The sequence below is a fragment of the Hyperolius riggenbachi genome, chromosome 5 (assembly GCF_040937935.1).
Source record: "Hyperolius riggenbachi isolate aHypRig1 chromosome 5, aHypRig1.pri, whole genome shotgun sequence".
Taxonomy (NCBI): domain Eukaryota; kingdom Metazoa; phylum Chordata; class Amphibia; order Anura; family Hyperoliidae; genus Hyperolius; species Hyperolius riggenbachi.
Window position 1 is genome coordinate 258,099,647 of NC_090650.1, and position 24,461 is coordinate 258,124,107.

Sequence of the window (24,461 nt, forward strand, 5' to 3'; positions counted from 1 at the left end):
AAGGCGAGTTCCTGGCCCCTGTTGTCGGCAAGAGGGGGACATGAACTGGCTGCCGGAACCATCGTTAATATGCCTTACCACCCTTTACCACCTCCTGGCTCCTGCTCACTACTAAGCCAGCCTGGTTCAGTTTGACTATTACGTCGCCTGTAGCCACACATTTTACACCTACAGTGGGCTGCTGTGTACTGCCCTTCTGCTGTCTGTCTGTGTTTCCCACTGCAAGGGTACACAGATTTACCTTCTGCTGCCACTCTGCCACCAGCTATTACGTCCAACAATAGCTATATCTGTGTAATTTGCCTTAAAAAAAAAAAAAAAATTAAAAAAAAAGGTTTAATTTTTCTGAGGTGCCCGGGTTGAAAACTGTGTTGTCCCAGTTGTGTATTGGACACGATGTGGGCTGCACGACCGCTGTCTGGGACCTCCTGTTGTGTTTATTTACAGCCCTGGTATCACCGCTAGGTACCAGGGCTATTATGTCACGCTGCCTACCTGCTGCCACACTCACACTACTCCTCCATTCCTCCTGCTGCTGCTGCTGTCGGTCTGTTTCCCACTGCCAGGGTACACAGATTTACCTTCTGCTGCCACTCTGCCACCAGCTATTACGTCCAACAATAGCTATCTGTTAAATTTGCCTTAAAAAAAAAAAAAAAAAACTATTAACAAAAAAAAAAGGTTTAATTTTTCTGAGGTTCCCGGGTTGAAAACTGTGTTGTCCCAGTTGTGTATTGGACACTATGTGGGCTGCACGACCGCTGTCTGGGACCTCCTGTTGTGTTTATTTACAGCCCTGGTATCACCGCTAGGTACCAGGGCTATTATGTCACGCTGCCTACCTGCTGCCACACTCACACTACTCCTCCATTCCTCCTGCTGCTGTCGGTCTGTGTTTCCCACTGCCAGGGTACACAGATTTACCTTCTGCTGCCACTCTGCCACCAGCTATTACGTCCAACAATAGCTATATCTGTGTAATTTGCTGTAAAAAAAAAAAAAACATTAAAAAAAAAGGTTTAATTTTTCTGAGGTGCCCGGGTTGAAAACTGTGTTGTCCCAGTTGTGTATTGGACATGATGTGGGCTTCACGACCGCTGTCTGGAACCTCATGCTGTGTATTTACGGCCTGGTACCACCGCTAGGTACCACAGCCTATTATGTCTCGCTATCCCAGCCATCCGCTTGAGTACTGACAATCACGCCCCAAGTATGGAGAAGAGGCGGGTCCTCGGACTGTTCTTAAGCGTAATGTGCGGAGGCCACACCCTGATGAAGCGTCATACATGACGCGAAACGTCGGTGGGCGGAGCTACGCAGCCTGACTTCCGCTACCCTTCCGCGCTCTGGTGAACACGGCGTCCCATACCCGGCCGGCTCCGTTTGATGCATTGGCCCCTCTGGCAGTATGTGGCTAACTGGTCCACATCCAAGGAAGGTGAACTAACAAGCGGGACAAACAAAAGAGCAAGACGGCCTTATATCTTCTCATAATCGTTACATAAAGCACTGCAAGAGGATGCCTGTCACGCATTGGGAAAGCCGATGAGACGCATGCACATACGTTTGGTGAGACCTACCCTTTACTGTATACAGGAGTATATAAACTGTGAAATTTCCAAGGAATTGGTCTGTCAGCCCTGGTTAATTTGACTAGGACTATGACCTGAGATATATTAACTGTGGCCAATACCTGGAGTTCATTTGAAACACAGAAACCTTCTTAAAGGGGGCCCCCCACCGAAATCCTGATAACATATAAGGCACCAGTATGCATGCGCGGGATGAGTGATGTGTGCATAGGATGTATTATACATGTGCAATATCTATTGGAATATTCTTTCATGCTGAATCGATAGCTACATAGCCTTTGCCTACTTAATTTTAATTATTGTATCATAAGTGCTATATCCCCATGTGTGAATTGGAGATTTTTAATGGTTTCCCCTTTTTTGGATTAATAAATTTTGACACTTTTGCATATTAAGGTGGCCAGTAACCTATATTTATTGAGTGTATTTAGTTATGTTTTTTGGGGTTGGCCCCGCCCATTATCGATTATATATGGGTAAGGTAGATAAGTGCATGGAGAACATTTAATTGCCAAAACTTTTCTCCATTTTTGTACTATTATGTCTCGCTGCCTGCCTCATTGACTGCCTGCTGCCACACAATCATCCTCCTCCTGCTGCTGCTGCTAAATTTACCTCCTGCTGTCTGTGTGTTTCCACTGCCAGGGAGCACATACAATGGCGCTTCCATCATGCGCCACCAGCTATTTATTACGCTCAAAAATAGCTTCATTTCTTTAAAAAAAAAAAGAGAAGTTGCTTGTTGTTACTTTCACCCCAAAAACAAGTGTTGGAAGCTATTTAAGGCCAATTCGAATAGTGAGCTCGAATTCCGAGGTCGAATCGAATAGTAAAAAATATTCGACTCGAATATTCGACCGAACTCGAATAATTTACTATTCGAATTCGACCTAACTCTAATAATAAAAAGGGGTATCTGAGCATCCCTGTTGAAAGGAACCTTTCACACATTGCCGTTTAATTTGTTTTGGTGATTGGAACAGAAAGTCTTGACCGGCAATATTTTTCTGGACCTGAGCAAAGATGGACTTGATACCGTTGGATGTAGGGCATTTCAGTGGAAACTGACAGTAGTTGTTCCCATTATTCATTTTGCCCACCAAAACACGTGTATTGTTTGCTAGGGTTACAACAGAGTAACACTATTGCTTTTCTGGCAGTAAATCTAAATGGAAAAGTAACTTTAACTTGCTAAAATGTATGTAGTACTTGTGCTACAGATATGTTGTTTTTTCCCTTGACTTGGCATAATGGTTTAGATGTGTCATATCTGTAGAATTAGTTTGAACCTTGATTGATTTATCTCACTAGCCATTGACAGACCTGGGTGTGTAAACCAGATTAGGACTATGCATCCCACATTTGCATTAAAATACTAAAGTTACTTTCAAGCGATACTTAGGGCTCGTTCACACTGTGAGTGTTTGCAGGGTTTTTTAAGCACTGGCGATTTTAGAAATCTCTCCAAAAGCGCTTGTGCAATGATTCCCTATGAGAGTGTTCACATGTGCACGTTTCGATTTTACTAAAATCACAAACGCGGTACATGTACCATTTTCTGAGTGTTTTGGCTCAGTGGAAGGTTAAAGGGAAATCTCAAAGCGCTTTGTATATCGATTTCCTGAGCGCTTCTATGAATAAATAAATTGTATTTATTAATTTCCGGGTTAAAGAGTTCACTTCCTGACTGACGTCAGGAAGTGAAAAAAAAATTCTAAGCAAATCGCAGGGAAACGCTCATCAAAAATCAGTTTATATCGTTCAGCAGTTGTGATAGCTCTGGCGATTTATAATGTGAACAAGGGCTTAGAAATTAAAAAGCATGTCTTCTGCTGAGGGATCTCAGCATAGTGCTGCACATTAAGAGCATGGCCGATACCCATATGGTACGTATCAGTATATCAGGATCAAAAAAGGTTCTCCAATTAGGGATGGATTAAAGTGAGTGTTTAGGTGGTATTAACTTGGCTTTAGTAACTGACCGCGTAACCTGTTTCTTCAAATGAGAAGAAACAAACTGGATAGTTCGAAATCCGAAGAAAATTATGTGTTTCAAATGATAACCTATCAATTTCAGGGGAAAAAATATTATTAATTTATAGCAGAAAATCGTAATGTTACCATTTCGTCTCACAAATTGTTAACCGAGTGCTCCAGACATTCTTTAGGATTGATCATTTTGTCAATAATTGATCTTATTGGTTGGTGTTGGTGATCATTTATATTATCTCACAAAACTGATTACACATCTCACTTTTTTGGAAATATTTTATTCTATCTTTTCATGGAACAACCCTGAAGATTTGACACTTTGATACAATGTAAATTAGTTAGTGTACAGCTTGTATAACATTAATTTTCTGTCCCATCAAAATAACTCATGTGTTTTTTACTGGAATATAACCAAACTTTGACACTTTTTTAAATGTTTGCAGGCACGTCAACCTTCATGCAAGCATTGACTGCAAATGGTACCAACAACATACAGACATCAGTGGCAGGCGTAACAGGAAAGCGGAGATTTATTGATGAGCGAAGAGAACAGTCCTTTGATAAAAGGCTACGTTTCAGTGTAAGACAGACCGAGAGTGCTTATCGATACAGAGATATTGTTGTACGAAAACAAGATGGATTCACACATATATTACTTTCCACAAAGACATCTGAGAATAATTCACTGAATCCAGAGGTTAGTTTCATAGCTGTAGAATACATGATGCTACCTAGAAATATATGAATATAACCATGTGAATTTCTTGTAATAGTTGTGGTTTTTTTCTGTTTTTTTTTTTTTTTTTTGCATTCTTTTTTCCTCAGTAATAATGCATTTGCTAACTAAATACCTATTCCTAAAGGGGTGAATATAGTCATATGTGTAACATTGTGATCACCTTATTTCAAACACCGTTGTGTTCATTTGCCTTGTACCTCTATTAAGAATTACATGAATGGTGGTTATGGTACTTTATTTGTCCAACATTAACTCCTGTGAGCACTGCAACATGTGGTACAGGGGGGGATTATATATTAGGTATCAAAGATGAGTCACTGGACCCCTCTGCAGCTGCAGCTCCACCCACCGTTAGTCATGCCCCTGAGTTGAGTCTTGAAATTTAACCACTTCACATCCACTTTTTTTCCCTTAACCGTTTTAGCAATGCCCCTATTTAATCAGCAATAACTTTTATTACTACTTATGGCACCTTAGTGATAAATATATCAGGGTTTTTTGGGAGACAAACTAGACTTTATTTGGGTGCTTTTTTTCCTCTGCAAATATTTAATTTCCTAATGAACTGGGTCCCAGCTTGATGACATCATTAAGCTGGGACCCCATTCATTCAGCATAGTGAGGCTGACAACGGTACTGTACAGAGGGGAGCCCAATTGCTGCTAAAACAAGGACAGGTGAGAGATTCTTATTGAGTAATCCTCCATGTTGCCAGATTGCTGCAATGGAGGGGAGGATTAATTGTAGACGATCGGACCCCGTTGAGGGGATCACCAATTGGTGTAGTTAGGGGTAGGGAGGTTAGTGAGCACAGATGCGCATTAGTACACACTCTATGCCCATTGAAAGCTGCAGACCAAACCATTCACATCGTTGAGCTGTCCAGGGGTTCGGCAACGATGTGAATGAGCTGTAGCTGAGTAGTATTGTAAATATGTAAACTGACACATCTGTGTTCACAATAAGGTTTTGCTGTTGCATAATACCTATGTTGATACGTTTCAATCCCTCTTAAAGGCAATGTTTCACAAATTGAGAAATAAATGTAGGTTTGTAGGTTACTGAAACAAAATTTTCATTAATTTATTAGCTTTTTTTTTTTTTTTTTTTCTTTCAATAGTTTTTTGAGTTTATAAAAGTATGCAGTAAACATGGTTTTTGTAAAATTCAAAACTTTATACAATAATATAGAGATGCGTAATAGACCTTGAATTTTAAAGTAAAGTAAGCATGCCTATGAAACAAGCTTTTAGTAGCCATGGTGTAGAGAAGCAGGTGTGGGTCACCTAACAAAAGCTATATCATCATATCTTTTTGAAACTATTACAATGAAAAACAAACATTTAATCAGGATAAATGAAATACAATGAGCATCAACCAAGGTTGAGCTATTGCCTACCACACATTGGTTAAATTATGGATCGAACGACCTGTTAGTGGAACTCTAGTGTATTCCTTGTCTTCAAACAACCTGGAAATGCATATCTAGTGTATATTTTCGACCTGCTAAATCAGTGGGATTGGGGAGTATAGGATAAATAAAGGAGGGCAGGGGCATGGGTTACTGGCTATTTTAATTTCATAATATTCCCGGTCTATAGATTTAGAGGTGTGTTGATGGACAAGGGATGGAGAAGGGGGAAAATTCTCCTCCCAGCTAATGTTGGCTCTCAAGCATTTCTTTTAGCATATTAGACTTTATAAGATACAGCTGAGGAAAAAAGGTTAGTCTACTTAATATAATCATGATGTATTTTATATAGCGCTGCTGCTACTTGCATACAAGTCACTGCATTTCCGTAATGGTAAAACTTGGACATAAGAACTGCAGGTAATATAAACTAACTTTTCATGTTTTAAACAAATCTGAGCATACCTTATTATAGCCATTATTCTGTATACTTTTCTCTGCAGTTTACTTTTCAGCATATTGCAAGTTGAAAAAAAAAAAAAAAAGTTAAGAAAAGTAATATTAAACTTAACCCTTAGACTGCCAGCTTTTTTAATCAAAAAGCTTCACTCCAATACCAGCAGTTTCTGCATTGTGGTTATTAAATGTCTTGCCCAAATCTACATGTACCAAAGCCCAAAGTGGTTAGTAGCATTATTGAGGTGCAAATGAAGTTGTGATGATTACCAGTGCATAGATGGGCAGGAACATTTGCATATTTCAAGTAAAGTAGTGATTTGGCACTGAGCCAAAACTTTGTACTAAACTCCTTTTTAGATGTCTGTGGCAAAGAAATAAGAAAACACAAAAATGCCTATAGATGTCCACTGCAGGTAGAAATAGTTTTGCTTTAAAAAGCTTTTAGATGTCCGTGGCATATGGATGAGATAACACAGAACACCTATAGACATCGGCGGCAGTCTAAGCGTTAGGTTAACTTTGAACTGCTTGTTTTGAGCACTTTTCTTTTTTTTTTTCCTTGCTTGGGACTCAAAAGTTATTAGACTAATGAAACCCTCTCCTGTGAGGAAACAGAAGAAAATGTACAAATCAGAGAGCAGATTCAAATACCTTTTGTCCCAAGTGTTCTCACAGGAAATGTTTTCACTTCTTATAAAAAAAAATGCATTTTGAAACCCCAGCAAGCAAAAAAGTATGTAAAATACCGTAAGTTATCCCAAATTCACTTAACTCTGCAATTACTTATCTCACCTACTTTTTCACTTGTTTGGTGCTGAAAAGGCATTTTGTAGATCTGGTGAATAAACCTCTTATCTTTACACTGTATAGTGTTATAAACATTACATTCCTGCATATTATGCAGAGTGATTGGGAGAAAATGTGCAAAAATGATTTCTTTCAGTTTGTCAGCATTTTTATATAAGCCAATTGTAACTGCTGACATATTGTCCTGTCTCTGAATACCAAACAGTGCTGTTATTCACAAAACTGGTTTTATTTGATGGTCCTAAAACTAGCATCCATTTGTTTATTTACACAATAAATACATTTAGATTTTCACTGTTTGAAAAAGCACTAGAATATCTGTTAAATGGGCGTTGTAAGAGCACACATTTAATTGCGTTTATCTTTAAATGATATAAATGAAGGTAATCCATTTTTTCCTGTAATTGTCGTTGACTTATTTATGTTTACTGATGTTATTTAATCTGCTTGTCTATTTTTATCTTATTTTGTAATGATTTAACCTGAAGCACCTTGCTGCTTTTTGCAAGGTGAGAGAGATACATAGAACCTGTTTTTTACCAAGTTTGGTAAAGCTAAATGGCAATGGAGAGCATAAATGGTCCAGCAAACTCCTCTTGATTTATGAAAATTTGCTCTCAAGGTGACGGAGGTGGTACACACTTCACACACAAAAAATGCAGGAAATGATTGTCACTCAGTTGTGAGTCAGACGTATAAATAACATAATGCAAAGCTGCACTCATCAGTCAACTCAATCAGTCAAATAGTCAACAATCCCTTTAGGCTCTGTTCACAGAAGTCAGTTGCATTGTAGAATAATTCTGCATGTCCGCTCACTGCCCATACAGTTCTATGTGGCTGTTCACAGTGCTGCATTGTAACTGATTTATTGCGTTATTCTAACTCGCTGCATGCAGGCTTTGTATTAACCACTTTCGTTGTTCACTACATTATATCTACGTCGGGCAGGACTTTAGTTCCTGCCCAGCCTCGTAGATAATTGTCAATGGCTGCGGATGGCACCCGCCCGCTTCCGTGTGCACTCTCACCGCCGCCCGTTAGAGCGGAGATGAATGGGAACGCAGTTCCCATTCATTAATCTAAGTCCCTGTGTGAATGATCGCTGGCATCAATGAGATGCTGTGATCATTTGTAACTTCCGAAGTAACACATCCACGCATTACTTCCTGTTAACGTACTTATAGTACACGAATAGGAAATAATGCGCATGGACATCTTGTGGCCAAATAGTAAAATTACACCTACATGCATTTATTTTAATAAAGACTCATATATACATTTAGAATTAACCTCTTACCCTCCACCCTCTCCCATAGTTACCTAAGTAAGTTTTATATGCATATAAAAAAAAAATGGTTAAATTAGGCGCTGAACTTTTTTAATATGTACTGTATGTCAAAGGGGTGTATTAATGTAATTTATGAATTTATGGGCTTGTAATTAGTCATGGATGGAAAAAATTAAAATGCTAAAAATAAGAAACATTTATTTCCAAATAAAATATTGGCGCCATACATTGTACTAGGGAAATATTTTACATTTTTTAATAACCGGAACAAATGGGCAAATAAAATGTGGGTTTTAATTACGGTAGCATGTATTATTTTAAAAATATAATGGCTGAAAACTGATTTTTTTTTTTCCATTTTTTTCTTATGTTTCACGGTAAAATGCATTTAGAATAAAATAATTCTTATGAAAGTATTTGCAAAAAATACAAGATATAGATGATTTCATTGTGATAAGTAGTAGCATAGGTGAATGAATGGAAGGAGCACTGAAAGGTGAAAATTGCTCTGGTACAGAAGGGGAAAAAACCCTCAATAGTAAAGTGGTTAAAGTCTATGTCTAGTCTCCATCAGGGCTGTGGAGTCGGGGCAATTTTGGGTGCCTGGAGTCAGAGTCGTGAAAAAATGCACCGACTCAGACTCCTAATGAATTTGTAACTGTAATTAAAATAGAAAATATGATAAAATGTTCTATTTCTCAGATAAGTCATTAAAAATAATGTGTATATATACAGTAATAGCTGTGCTTAGTCCACAAAAATGAAATAAACCAATCAAAATTAGTTACTTGTGCTGCTTCAATAAAGCAGTCCCTGTATTTTTAAAGTCAGATATACATATCTGATTGTGACTGTATATATGATGTGTACACTGGAATTTCTTATACAGTATATACTAAATAACATCTATGCTGTAAGAATAAAGCCTGATGTGTAGCTGTGTCACTAATAGAGATGGTCAATGAGATGGAAATAATTCTGCATTGATGCTGATTTATGCAAATGTATGCACTCCCTTTGCTCATGAAATCAAATAATTTGATATGTTGTTAAAATTTGGTTTGGTGACTACAAATTAAAGGGTACCTGAGACGGATGAAAAGTAAAGTTTTATACATACCTGGGGCTTCCTCCAGCCCCCTTCAGGCCAATCAGTCCCTCGCTGTCCTCCACCACCTGGATCTTCTGCTATGAGTCCTGGTAATTCAGTCAGTCAGCGTAGTCCAGCCACGTGCCGCTCCCACAGTCAGGTACATTCTGCACCTGCGCAATAGTGCTGCACAGGTGTAGTATGCTCCTGGCGGCGAAGTGTGTGCATGCGCACTACGCCCGACTGGCTCAAGTACCTGGACTCATAGCAGAAGATCCAGGTGGTGGAGAAGGACAACGAGGGACTGATTATCCTGAAGGCGGCTGGAGGAAGCCCCAGGTATGTATAAAACTTTAATTTCATCTGTCTCAGGTTTACTTAGTTACACAGTAGTACTATACTCTACATATGCACTCTCCACAGAGCTGCAGGGAATCCACTCAGAATGTTGTGCACATTGAACACAGAGGTGTTGTCTGTCACCCATAAACCTTGTTCAGATTGTGCATGAAGAATGTGTAATAGAGGAAGAATCTCCTCATTCCCCTGCAGAGTACCTGCACATCATTCTTACATGTACCCACAGTTACATTGCCTAGGGCCTGATAGATGTGCTTTGTTCTGGTTTGTACCTTTTACAAGTACTATTACCAAGGACTAGTTTTAGTCTAAAGGGAATTAATATAGTAGTCTACATATCCTCACTTCAGTTGTCTTGTAAAATTCCTAAGCGTTGGCAGTTAGAGAAAAATTTCATGTTACATACTTTTAATCAACAAAATTGTAATATGCAAATTAGAGGAGTCGGAATCGGTGGAATCCTAAACTGAGGAGTCGGAGTCGGTGGATTTTTGGACCGACTCCACAGCCCTGGTCTCCATTACAGTTCAGTCAAGATAATGCTTTTTTAACACGTGCAGTATGCAACTGACCACTGTGAACCTAGACTGAAAAAAAAAGTTTAGAAGAGGCAGGGCACCATCTTATCCAGAAAATGATTTAATTCTTTTCAAGTATTGTATCACATTGACCATCTCTGAATCCTGATCACTGATTTTGCTGTAAACGCAGAGCATAGGCAAAGTGTAAACACATAGGACATTATAACAGTAAAGTGTTATCTGTAGAACCTTAACCTTGTCCTTCCATGTCTTCTACAGTTTTGAACCAATGTAAAAAAAATGTTATTACTCAAGAATGTGTCCCTGGGAGCAATAATGTGTAGGCACTATTAGGCATCTGTGCTGGTTGATACACTCACGCAGAGTTCGACCTGTTTCTCCTACATACATTCCTTTGGGGTGCCTTGCATTTTGTGTTCCTGTTGTGTACCTGATATTAATATTGTGTGGAATTTTCTGTCAGCAGGGAGGATGTTCTGTCCTGTTGTGGCCTATTCAAAGAACTGATAATAAACTCTTTTAGATTGTGTGACTATTATTATATCAGGAGAAGGGAGGTTCCGGGAATATCTCTCTGAGGCCCTTTTGCGATTGTTTTCACCTGAGTTTCCTTCCAGGAGATAATCTTTCATCTTCTCTAAATTTAACTTTTCAAAGTAGCAATCTGTAATGGTTTCCCGCGCTCACCAGTATAGTTAAAGTGTAAACCCCAAAGTGTATTGGGGGAGCCTATAGTGTGATAAAGGTTGGCATCAACAAAAAGGCTGTCTCACTAAGTCTCAGTAAACACTACAAAATTTATTAATCATCTGTATACAAAAAACCCCCATAAAATCGAGCCTGTGAGTGTGTACCAGACCGTCTGAGGAAGGCCGATGGGCGGGCGATACTAGTAACGGAAGCGAGCCTGGAGTGACGTCACCCGCTGCGCTGTATGTGGCGCTTGGATCCTGATAGCGTGGATTGATGTTGGCGGCAAGAGGGGTCGAGAGGAGGAGGAGGCGTGCAGTAGCCGAGGGGGTCTGAAGGGACGCTGCGAATGATTCATCAGTCTGAGGAGGTGGTGAGAGCCCGGCGGGCAGTGCATTTGTTCTGTGCATATAAGTGAAGCTGAATCACTGTGAGGAGTGGACATAGTCCTCCAAGTGTGGCTGATCCTTACTAACACCTCCATGCTGGCTTAGCCATGAATATAAGTGCATGCCAAGTGACCCCCTGCTGCACGGACTAAATCAACTGCATGCTTATCCCCACTCCCCCTAACCAACATATGACAGCATATGACTAAACAGCGCTGCAACTATATATGAATGAGAGGAGATTAGCCGGTTTGATTTGGGACTGCTCTACAATCTATGTACAGTATACATCATGAAGCAGGATCTAAGGCCATAAGATGATACACTGCAGTCGATTGTTGCAACCTGAGAATCTCCCGGGAGTGTAGCATTTGAATGTGTGGTGTGATTTGATTGTGCAGCGTGAGTGACACGGCCGGCTGTGTATGCTGGGTTGGTACACACTCACAGACTCGATTTTATGGGGGGGGGGGGGGGTTTTGGGGGGGGGGGGGTTGTATACAGATGATTAATACATTTTGTAGTGTTTACTGAGACTTAGTGAGACAGCCTTTTTGTTAAATTTAACTTTTCAGCACTTTCTGAAGATGTCTCCTTGGAGAAAATTCAGCAGAAAAGTTAATAGAATATGGTCCTCAGTCTGTAATGCTTGTGTAAAACAGGATAAAGTTCTTTTGCAATCCTTCTAAGATATCCAGGTGTTGTAGATGACAACCATGAGGACGCAGACCTCTTCCTGGTTTTCCTGCAGTCGAAGTTTAGACGTAATTGCAGTGCAGAACTATCATAAGCACAGGTAAGGGTGTAAACTACTATAGCTGAAATCACTCTATCATTATCAGTAGAAATTGCCATCGATACTTTGCAAAAGGCATGTAGTGCAAGAAAATTACTTCTAAGAATATTGCATCTGAAAGAATCATGTGTCGAATAATCAAGAACATCAAGTTGAGAAGACTAGCTGCAGTGAAGAATGCTTCAGGACATCCAGAAGTATCCAGCAAGGGCCAAGACTGTCTCCTTTTGAGGAGTCATTACAGAATTCTGTTGCCATCAGCGCAGAGCTTGCTCAGCATTGGCAGTAGGTAGAAGTTAGTGCATTTACTGTACTTTCACAATGAGGAAAAGCCTTTTGAAGACCCTGTGTCAAGACAGGCAGCCAACAAGCCACTTTTGAAGAGAAACCTCAAGTATAGAATGGAGTTCTATAGGAAGCATGATGTCTGAGCAGCAGAATATTGGTCCAAAGTTATTTTCTCTGATTAATCCTCCTACTGACTGTGTGAAACATTTGGAAAATTAACTGAAGAACAAAATGGTACAACAGTGAAGCTCTGAGAGAATCCATGTGTAGCGCTGCCTCTTATCCAAGGAAATGGGCTAACTTGCAATTCTGCGCAAGCGTACATTACCAAGAATACAGAATGGTATCAAAACATGCCCCAAGAGCAACTTCTGCCATTAATGCAGGCACAGTTTGGTGCATATTTTCCAGCATGCTGGAGGTCCATTTTACGAGGCAAAAGTGATAATGAAGTGGCTCAAATATCAGAACACTGTAAGTAAACACCCCACATTTTTATCCCACTGAAAACCTGTAATCAATCCTCAAAGACTGGGTGGAAAACAGAATCCCACAAGTTATGATCAGCTACAAGCAATAACAGGGCAAGAATGGATCACCATTTGCCAAGATTTGGCAAAAAATTTGATATCTAGCATACTGTTGCAAAACTCCAGGAGATATGAAGAACGGTCAACATTCTAAATATTAAAGGACAACTATCAAAGCTGATGTTGTAACCAGAGGTGCAGTAATACAATGGAGGGGCAGGGACAAGATGGTTTTTATTTCCCCCTATTCTGCTGTAAAACACGGGTCCCATAGATGTGGAAGTCTGCTTAGAAGAGCAGGAGAATCCATGTTTCAGAGGGGAAGCAATTATATGTAAAAGTTTCTGCGTGGCATACTGAAAAATGTCCTCCCCTATCGTTGTATTGTGAAAGCTGTGCGTGGCAACAGGAGTGTGTGAGGAGTGAAAGACAACCTGCCTTGCTACCACTGTACTGTGTCCAACGCATGCACATGCTTAGGAGCCTTCAAGTGGCTGTCTGCCATTGCTCGGCAATGACAAATATCGTCCTCTATCGCAGCTGGAGGAAGACTGTTGGTAAGTGGGCAGATGTTGTGGCTCCTTGATGCTGACTCCACATCTATGAGACCTGTTTTGTCAAAAACCTGAGTGGTTCTTGCCTTTTTCATGATTGCTAACTCAGTAAAGGACCAGCCTTTAAAGCATTGCTATCATATAAATCCGGCATAGCGGGGTCTGAACCCTCTAACAGTAATTATAGATTGACAGTAAACCTTGAAATGAATCGGAGCACTCAGTATATGATTTTATATAAAAAATTGTATTTGCTTATCATACAGCATACAGTGGAGGAAATAATTATTTGACCCCTCACTGATTTTGTAAGTTTGTCCAATGACAAAGAAATGAAAAGTCTCAGAACAGTATCATTTCAATGGTAGGTTTATTTTAACAGTGGCAGATAGCACATCAAAAGGAAAATCGAAAAAATAACCTTAAATAAAAGATAGCAACTGATTTGCATTTCATTGAGTGAAATAAGTTTTTGAACCCCTACCAACCATTAAGAGTTCTGGTTTCCACAGAGTGGTTAGACACTTCTACTCAATTAGTCACCCTCATTAAGGACACGTGTCTTAACTAGTCACCTGTATAAAAGACACCTGTCCACAGAATCAATCAATCAAGCAGACTCCAAACTCTCCAACATGGGAAAGACCAAAGAGCTGTCCAAGGATGTCAGAGACAAAATTGTAGACCTGCACAAGGCTGGAATGGGCTACAAAACCATTAGCAAGAAGCTGGGAGAGAAGGTGAAAACTGTTGGTGCGATTGTTCGAAAATGGAAGGAGCACAAAATGACCATCAATCGACCTCGCTCTGGGGCTTCACGCAAGATCTCACCTTGTGGGGTGTCAATGGTTCTGAGAAAGGTGAAAAAGCATCCTAGAACTACACGGGAGGAGTTAGTGAATGACCTCAAATTAGCAGGGACCACAGTCACCAAGAAAACCATTGGAAACACATTACACCGCAATGGATTAAAATCCTGCAGGGCTCGCAAGGTCCCCCTGCTCAAGAAGGCACATGTGCAGGCCCGTCTGAAGTTTGCCAATGAACACCTGAATGATTCTGTGAGTGACTGGGAGAAAGTGCTGTGGTCTGATGAGACCAAAATAGAGCTCTTTGGCATTAACTCAACTCGCTGTGTTTGGAGGAAGAAAAATGCTGCCTATGACCCCCAAAACACCGTCCCCACCGTCAAGCATGGGGGTGGAAACATTTTGATTCGGGGGCGTTTTTCTGCTAAGGGCACAGGACAACTTAATCGCATTAACGGGAAAATGGACGGAGCCATGTATTGTGAAATCCTGAACGACAACCTCCTTCCCTCTGCCAGGAAACTGAAAATGGGTCGAGGATGGGTGTTCCAGCACGACAATGACCCAAAACATACAGCAAAGGCAACAAAGGAGTGGCTCAAGAAGAAGCACATTAAGGTCATGGAGTGGCCTAGTCAGTCTCCGGACCTTAATCCAATAGAAAACCTATGGAGGGAGCTCAAGCTCAGAGTTGCACAGAGACAGCCTCGAAACCTTAGGGATTTAGAGATGATCTGCAAAGAGGAGTGGACCAACATTCCTCCTAAAATGTGTGCAAACTTGGTCATCAATTACAAGAAACGTTTGACCTCTGTGCTTGCAAACAAGGGTTTTTCCACTAAGTATTAAGTCTTTTATTGTTAGAGGGTTCAAAAACTTATTTCACTCAATGAAATGCAAATCAGTTGCTATCTTTTATTTAAGGTTATTTTTTCGATTTTCCTTTTGATGTGCTATCTGCCACTGTTAAAATAAACCTACCATTGAAATGATACTGTTCTGAGACTTTTCATTTCTTTGTCATTGGACAAACTTACAAAATCAGTGAGGGGTCAAATAATTATTTCCTCCACTGTATATATACAAAATATGAACAGTTCTAAGTAGTGTCCATCTCATCAAGGCTTCATAGCCAGGCGATCATCAATCTTCTAAGCACATTCAAAAAAGAATAGAACAGTTGTGTTATGTAAAATAAGATCAAAAGTAGTCTCATCTGTATCAGTTGCTGTGTATCTAGTAGTTGTGTAAAACTTGTAGTACTCTTCTTAAAGAAATGGCTTAAAAAATAGCTTCTAAAAAAACTTCTTGCTAACATCTTAACAGAACTTAATGCTGAAAAATGAATAAAGTAAATCACCAGAATATTAAGCATATTACCCCTTTTCTGTAATCTCTTCAGCATCTAGAACCACTTGTGGGAAGGTAGCTTCTGCCTCGTGTGTCTTCTCAGGAGATTGGCAGGCTTATGGAAACTATGAGCTTTCAGCTCCTACTTTTATAGTGACTGGATGCAATATATAATAATAATATAATAATAATAATAATCCGAACATTTATATAGCGCTTTTCTCCTGTCGGACTCAAAGCGCTCAAGAGCTGCAGCCACTGGGACGCGCTCAGGAGGCCACCCTGCAGTGTTAGGGAGTCTTGCCTTGAACTCCTTACTGAATAGGTACTTGACCTAGCCAGGATTCGAACTCTGGTCTCCCATGTCAAAGGCGGTGTTCTTAACCAGTACTCTATTCAGCCACTGCTGCCTAATCTGGAATTTCCCTGAATCCCAGGTTCTGATTGGCTAAAGCTTCCGTGCGTCAATGCTTTATCATGTTTTGAATACCTAAATCATAATATTGTTTATAAATTCTAATTAGGTCATTTCTGATGCAGTTAATTAAAAATGGACGTCACCAGCCATCTTGTCTGCTGGTTAACTTTTTTGCCCCAGGCATTGAACTTCCAAACCGTAAACAATATAATTTGATGCATTTCTGATAATGTGTCCTTCTGCTAATTAGTTTGGAGTGTGTCTGTCCTTTTTCAGGCATAAGATTGGTCAGTTTGACACTGTAACAAAGAGTCTAAAGCAATTTAAGGCTTATTGAAACATACAAGGCTTCTAATATACTTATTTAAATATAAAGCTTATTACCGTATTTGTCGCCGTATAAGACGCACTTTTTCTCCCACAAAAATGGGGAGAAAAAGTCCCTGCGTCTTATACGGCAAAGGCAGGGAATCCCCGACTTAACGCCCGCCGATACGAACTGTGACCCGCCGCAACGTCGGTGATTCCCTGCCTTTCTGTGCCTGCCTTCCCCCTGCCTGCCTGAGTCTCTTGGCCCCCCATTGAGTGTCAATAGCGGCGACAACTTACCTTTGGCAGGCTCCCGCGCTGACCCTAGATCATTGTGCTGCCCCCGCTAGCCTCCTCTGCCTCCCCCCCCCCCCCTGCTTATGACGCGCAGTTGAAAGCCAGTCACTAGAGCGAGAAGTGCCTGGAAGACGGATGTCTGCAGTCATCGTGGGCGCACTGCGGAGGTAAGCTACCGATACTTATTCCTACACCCGGGGGGGGGGCCAGATAAGCAGGGGGGAGGCAGAGGAGGCTAGCGGGGGGGGGGGGGGGGGGCAGCGCAGTGATCTAGGATCAGCGCAGGAGCCTCCCAAAGGTAAGTTGCCACCGCTATTGACACTCCATGGGGGGCCAGGAGACTCGAGCAGGGGGGCAAATGAGGACATATGGGGGGCACCGGAGGACATATGGGGGGCACCGGAGCACACATGGGGGCACAGCAAGACACATGGGGGCACATAAGCACACACAGGACACATGGAAGGGCACAGGCGGACATATAGGGACACAGGAGGACACATGGGGGGGCACAGGAGGACACATGGGGGCACATGAGAACACACATGAGGATACATGGGGGGCACAGGAGGACACATGGGGGGCGCAGGAGGACACACGGGGGCACATGAGGACACATGGGGGCACAGGAGGACACATGGGGATATGGGGGGCACAGGAGCACACATGAGGACACACAGAAGGACATGTACAAGACGATCCTGGAATATGGATGCACCAGGTTTAGTATTTTTTTTCCCTGGTTTTTGCCCTCTAAACCTGGGTGTGTCTTATATTCCGGAGCGTCTTATATGGCGCGAAATACGGTATATAATCCTTCTTAAAACAATGAATCATCTAAAATTAATTGCATATTAAAATGCAATAATATAAAATCATTTTCTATATATTTGCCTTTGTTAAGATATAAATATAATATTTTCAACCGCCGTCTAACCTTGACATTTGAAAGATTCTTGTAACATAAACAAAGAATGTTTTGGCTTCTTGTAACTAGAATAATCTTATAAACTTCACAGCCTGGAATATGCTGAGATGTCTCAGAGCAATATTTTAAAAAAGTACTCTAACTTTACAGTTTACAATGAAATTTTGCATAGAACATTAAAACTTAAAACATACTCATATGACAGCTTTTCCTGCATAAACAAAACCGCTAGAATTCTGACAGTTTGAATGGTACAAGGGTATTTAACTTGTCTTTGCTGCTTTATTGTATTGCTACTTCCTTGAAAAACGTCTCAACTCCTGTCTATAGTTCTTCATGGATTCTGTCTTCCAGATCTTAGCCATTGAATCAATTTAACTAGTATGGAGCTTAATTTAGCTCATATCTACTTGGTCTCAGTGTTTGCTTGTTTTCTTTAATTTGCCTGTAGACTGAGTTGTGGCCCAGATCATCAGCTTATCCTTGCAGTATGAATAGAATGATTCTAGTTTTCTCTGGAAGGCAAATAGTCGTCGTCGTCGTCTTCTTCATCGTTTTTTTTTTTCTTTTTTTTAATTGACCATTGTGTGAGGTCTGTTGTCTGGTCTTTGCTGTGAGCAGTGAATTATCTTTTAAAAATGTGACTAGTTTCTGCAAGGTGTTTGCCTGTTATTCCACTTGTTTTTCATTACCCACTATAACATTTTAACCACCTTTTAATATATGCAATATTATTCTTGTTTGTTATATCCAGAGGATGCTGCAAATCCTCATAAAATAGTTCAGCATAAGTTTGAACATTGTAATGTTGAATGGTTTTTCTTGCAGTCTGGAGGAGCTTCCAAGCCATACTAATTCCCTAGTTCCCAAGATTTTAATTTTTTTTTTTTTTATTTCTCTTCTTTATGAAATCCAGTTTACCTTGATTCATGTGTCCTATATTCCAAACTCCAACAATGGACTTTCCTTTCATCATCTTAGAACACCTCAGATGCGGGACATCTGTTAGGCCTAGAACCCTAGCAGCACTTTTCTAAGCGCCAGTGATTTGGAAAGCTCTTGCTAACGCAATGTTTTTGGGTGATTTAAAAAAAAAACACATCCCCCAAGTAGGATCATACACGTAGCATTACATTAGCAAGAACTTTTCAAATCACAAGCGCTTAGAAAAGTGCTGCTAGTGGGTTCCAGGCCTTAAGCTGTGATCCATAAACACCTTTAGAGCTTACACTACTCATTCTTCTCATCTCTCTGTATGGGTTTGTATACAAAGTACTGGTGTGAAATCTTGGCCATGGCCGGCTTCATCTTGAATGTATAATGCATTGAGATGCACAAGCACCTTTGCCAAATCAAGATAACAATTCAGAAGAGAATTCCATAAATATGTCTACTTGCTTATTGAATATGCTAAAGCCTCTGAGTCAGTGTTTATCAGGTCATCTTATTTTTCTCTTCCTGAATCTCTATGCAAAAGAAGAAGCAGCCATTAATACTAAATATGGAACAGTTGGCTGATTCAAGATTGCTAATAGAATGAGACAAGCCTGCATTTTGTCATGTCATTTTTAATTTGTGTGCTGAATACATAATATTGGTTTAGGTGATCCACATGCTGGAATTAACCTTCTGCCGACCGCATCGCGCCAATGGGCTTGGCCGCGGCGGCAGCCCCAGGACCGCCTAACACCGATTGGCGTAAAGTCCTTTAAAGTTTAAAGATAGGGAAAGCAAAATGAGCGATAAACCAAACCTGTTGTATTACCTTCAGAAACCTTATAAAGCCCAGTGTATCAAATAATAATGCTCACTATGTTGGATAACCAATAAAGCAACCACTTGAAATACTTTTAAAGGAATTTGTGGTGATACCACTCCCTACCTCATGCAATAATGTCCAATCATCAGTCACTCTTTCTTCTTTCCACCCTTAAATGTTAAAGATTGTAAAACGATTTCCCCTACAAACGCAAGTTTCATTTTGATCTTGGTGGCGTTTTCTGGTGTGCAGGGAGGATGCGCAGGAATGAGCTGCTAGTGCTTGCGGTAGTAAATACGAGTAGACTGGGCATGATATTTTATATATATATATATATATATATATATATATATATATATATATATATGTGTATATATATATATATGTGTATATATATATATATATATATATATATATATATATATATATATATATATATATTATGCGTATATAGATGGATGGATGGATATATAGATAGATATAGATATATATTAGAGATAGAGATATATATATATATATATATATATATATATATATATATATATATATATATATATATATATATATATATATATATATATATATGAGATAGATATATAAGAGATGGAGATAGATATATAAGAGATGGAGATAGATATATAAGAGATGGAGATAGAGATAGATATAGATACAGTGGAGGAAATAATTATTTGAAGTCTCAGAACAGTATCATTTCAATGGTAGGTTCATTTTAACAGTGGCAGATAGCACATCAAAAGGAAAATCGAAAAAATCACCTTAAATAAAAGATAGCAACTGATTCGCATTTCATTGAGTGAAATAAGTTTTTGAACCCCTACCAACCATTAAGAGTTCTGGCTCCCACAGAGTGGTTAGACACTTCTACTCAATTAGTCACCCTCATTAAGGACACCTGTCTTAACTAGTCACCTGTATAAAAGACACCTGTCCACAGAATCAATCAATCAAGCAGACTCCAAACTCTCCAACATGGGAAAGACCAAAGAGCTGTCCAAGGATGTCAGAGACAAAATTGTAGACCTGCACAAGGCTGGAATGGGCTGGAAAACCATTAGCAAGAAGCTGGGAGAGAAGGTGACAACTGTTGGTGCGATTGTTCGAAAATGAAAGGAGCACAAAATGACCATCAATCGACCTCGCTCTGGGGCTCCACGCAAGATCTCACCTCGTGGGGTGTCAATGGTTCTGAGAAAGGTGAAAAGCATCCTAGAACTACATGGGAGGAGTTAGTAAATGACCTCAAATTAGCAGGGACCACAGTCACCAAGAAAACCATTGGAAACCCATTACACCGCAATGGAATAAAATCCTGCAGGGCTCGCAAGGTCCCCCTGCTCAAGAAGGCACATGTGCAGGCCCGTCTGAATTTTGCCAATGAACACCTGAATGATTCTGTGAGTGACTGGGAGAAGGTGCTGTGGTCTGATGAGACCAAAATAGAGCTCTTTGGCATCCTCTCATCCTTTTGTGTCATGAACTGTTATTAATTTAATTGCTTGCACACTGTTAGACATTTATACATTTTAGTCATCATGTTAAATCAAATTGTAATCAGCAGTGCTGTATTTTGTATTAGTGTTCATATTTGATGTATATCATTGTCTGTATCGTTATGTATCCCTTGTTTGTTTTCTTACATTGTACAGCGCCACGGAATATGTTGACGCTTTATAAATAAATAATAATAATAATTAACTCAACTCGCTGTGTTTGGAGGAAGAAAAATGCTGCCTATGACCCCCAAAACACCGTCCCCACCGTCAAGCATGGGGGTGGTAACATTTTGCTTTGGGGGTGTTTTTCTGCTAAGGGCACAGGACAACTTAATCGCATTAACGGGAAAATGGACGGAGCCATGTATCGTGAAATCCTGAACGACAACCTCCTTCCCTCTGCCAGGAAACTGAAAATGGGTCGAGGATGGGTGTTCCAGCACGACAATGACCCAAAACATACAGCAAAGGCAACAAAGGAGTGGCTCAAGAAGAAGCACATTAAGGTCATGGAGTGGCCTAGTCAGTCTCCAGACCTTAATCCAATATAAAACCTATGGAGGGAGCTCAAGCTCAGAATTGCACAGAGACGGCCTCGAAACCTTAGGGATTTAGAGATGATCTGCAAAGAGGAGTGGACCAACATTCCTCCTAAAATGTGTGCAAACTTGGTCATCAATTACAAGAAACGTTTGACCTCTGTGCTTGCAAACAAGGGTTTTTCCACTAAGTATTAAGTCTTTTATTAACTTATTTCACTCAATGAAATGCAAATCAGTTGCTATCTTTTATATAAGGATATTTTTTCTATTTTCCTTTTGATGTGCTATCTGCCACTGTTAAAATAAAACTACCATTGAAATGATACTGTTCTGAGACTTTTCATTTCTTTGTCATTGGACAAACTTACAAAATCAGTGAAGGATCAAATAATTATTTCCTCCACTATATATATATATATATATATATATATATATATATATATATATATATATATATATATATATATATATATATATATATATATATATATATATATATATATATATATATATATATATATATATATATATATATATATATATATATATATATATTATTTGTTTGTGTGTGTATATATGTGTATATATATATGTATGTATATATATATATATATATATATATATATATATATATATATATATATATATATATATATATATATATATATATATATACTGTCACAACAGCCTCCTTTAATGTTATTTAACATTATTTATATTCTTTGTATTAGTATATTCCAGTCCCCCTGCAAGATTTAGTTATTTAGCATTTCCCAACTGTAACTCCCTGCTCAACAGCCTTGTCTAGATGTTTCTGCAACAGTTGAGTTCAGTTAGTGAGGAGATCCTGCTGTGCTTGTAGTCGCATCGTATTTTTAACTATGAATATGCTCTAAAAAACATCTTTGTATGCTTTCAACGCAAGTAAAGATACTACAGATTATACTTGGAGTCATTATTTCATCGAGTAAACTGCCTGTGGAGGTTTCTAAATCAGTGTGGAGTTGTACTGCTATACAGACTGGGTCTTCTGGAGTATGCCTCACACATAAAGCGGGAATTCGAAACAGAACAGTAAAAATATGATATCTGCAAGAAGGTAATGGGATTTCCTGTCATCTCATCAGTAAAGGACTGATCTGCAATACGATAAAGGATTACTTAGCTACACCTCAAACCCAAATCGACAAAGAGTAAATAGACGTTCAGCAAAAAAGTACAAGAATTGCCTGTCTGCCTTCCTACAGTGAATACAGTGAGTACAGACTGCTTCAGAAATTGTACATTTCTTCTGTTTGGGACTATCGCTATTAAGTTTAAAAAAAAAAAAAAAATCACCCAGTGATAAGATTCATAAGCATCATATCTGCAACCATAGAGCATGTCTATTTCTATGCATTCTATTAACATGGAAGATGAATTAATGCTCGGTCAAGATGATTCAGATAAACATGTTGTACTACCTGAGAGACCAAGGCGGTCAATACATCTTTCTCTAAAGGCAAGAGAGAGGTATGAAGCAGAAAGTGAAGGAATGTTCCATAGTCTGTCTGAATTGTGGATAAAAACGCTGCAACACATATCTGATATTGAGAAGACTGGCAGTAATGGAGAGCAATTAAACAATGCACTTACAAGACTTAAGAAGACATATGAAAATTACAGGAAACTCTCTGAAAAATATTCTTCCTTTCTATCGCAAGTTAGTACAGAACAAGCGTCAAAAGAGTTGGATGACTTTACCACCGCTGATCAACAGAGACATGTTGCGTTTATGGAAGCGAAGTTACAGTTAGAGAATAGGATAGCAAATTTGATCGAAACTACATCCTGTACCTCTATTTCTTCTAGACACTCAAAAAAACTGTCAGTGCAAGCAACCTCTCACAGATTTACTAGATCAAGCAAATCGCTGCAGTCACTCTCCCAGAGGTCAGCATTAAGCATTCAGTTAGTCAAAGCCCGTGCAGAAGCAGAGGCTGCGAAAGCACAATCTTATTGCTTTGAACAAGAATCGACTCTTAAAGCGGACGCAGCACGCAAACAGGCGGAAGCAGCACGCAAACAGGCAGAAGCAACACGTGTGCAGGCAGAAGCACAGGCAGAAGCAACACGTGTGCAGGCAGAAGCACAGGCAGAAGCAACACGTGTGCAGGCAGAGACAGAGGCCCAGTTAGAACTTCTGCAAAAGAAAAGAGAAGAAGCAGCAGCTCTAGCAAGGTTAAAGGTCTTCGAACAAGCTGTGGAAGAGGAAGAAGGAATTAATTACCCTAGCCTAAAGTCTGCTGACGATCCTGCTAAACGAACTTTGCAATTTGTTCTGAACCAGAACAATGGATATACTCCCCTACTTACAGCTGAAGTCTCTGCACCTACCTGTTCAGCAAGTAAGCAGCCAGAATGCATATCGTTAAAACATGAATCTCAGTTTAACACTGTACCTTTGAAGGATTCTGCTATGCTGTCCAACACTACAAATCCAAGAGAACAAATCTATACACCTTGTCAGACCTCAGCAAGATATAATCACAAAGAAATATCACAACCAATTGGAACAAATCCCATGAATCTCATAACACAGTCTTTTTCAAGCTCCCATGCTCCAAACATCACACAGATCAAACCCTCGCCTGGAGTAAACACATCTGCATCTCCATTCTCTACATCACCACTGGAACAGCACAAGCCACATACTGTCTGCAGTGGTGACGCATTTCCACGTACAGAAATAAAATCAGAAAAGTCTGAAATTGAAGAAGTTGGCAAGTATATGATTCGCCGAGAGCTTCTTAACTCTGGACTAACGAAATTTGATGATCAACCAGAAAACTACAGAGGTTGGCGAGCTACATTCAAGACTATAATCCAGAACCTGGAGATTGAACCTATAGGAGAACTTGATCTACTTATCAAATGGTTGGGACCGCAGTCATCAGAACAAGTTAAAAGACTGAAATCTGTTCATTGCGATGATCCAGCAACGGGTCTTAACATAGTTTGGGAGA

General features: G+C 39.7%; 1 protein-coding gene across 3 annotated transcripts in view; it reads left to right on the forward strand.

Annotated features, from left to right (window-relative positions):
- The window catches only part of CDYL (chromodomain Y like), a 121,367-nt gene that overhangs the window by 83,524 nt on the left and 13,382 nt on the right, over positions 1-24,461 (forward strand). For 2 of the 3 annotated variants that reach the window (XM_068236836.1, XM_068236837.1), the window contains one exon: positions 4,028-4,281. In XM_068236836.1, coding sequence (XP_068092937.1) covers positions 4,028-4,281 — 254 coding nt within the window. Of the gene's footprint in view, positions 1-4,027; positions 4,282-22,158 lie in introns of those variants that run through there. The other variant, XR_011020868.1, reaches the window with a different exon arrangement.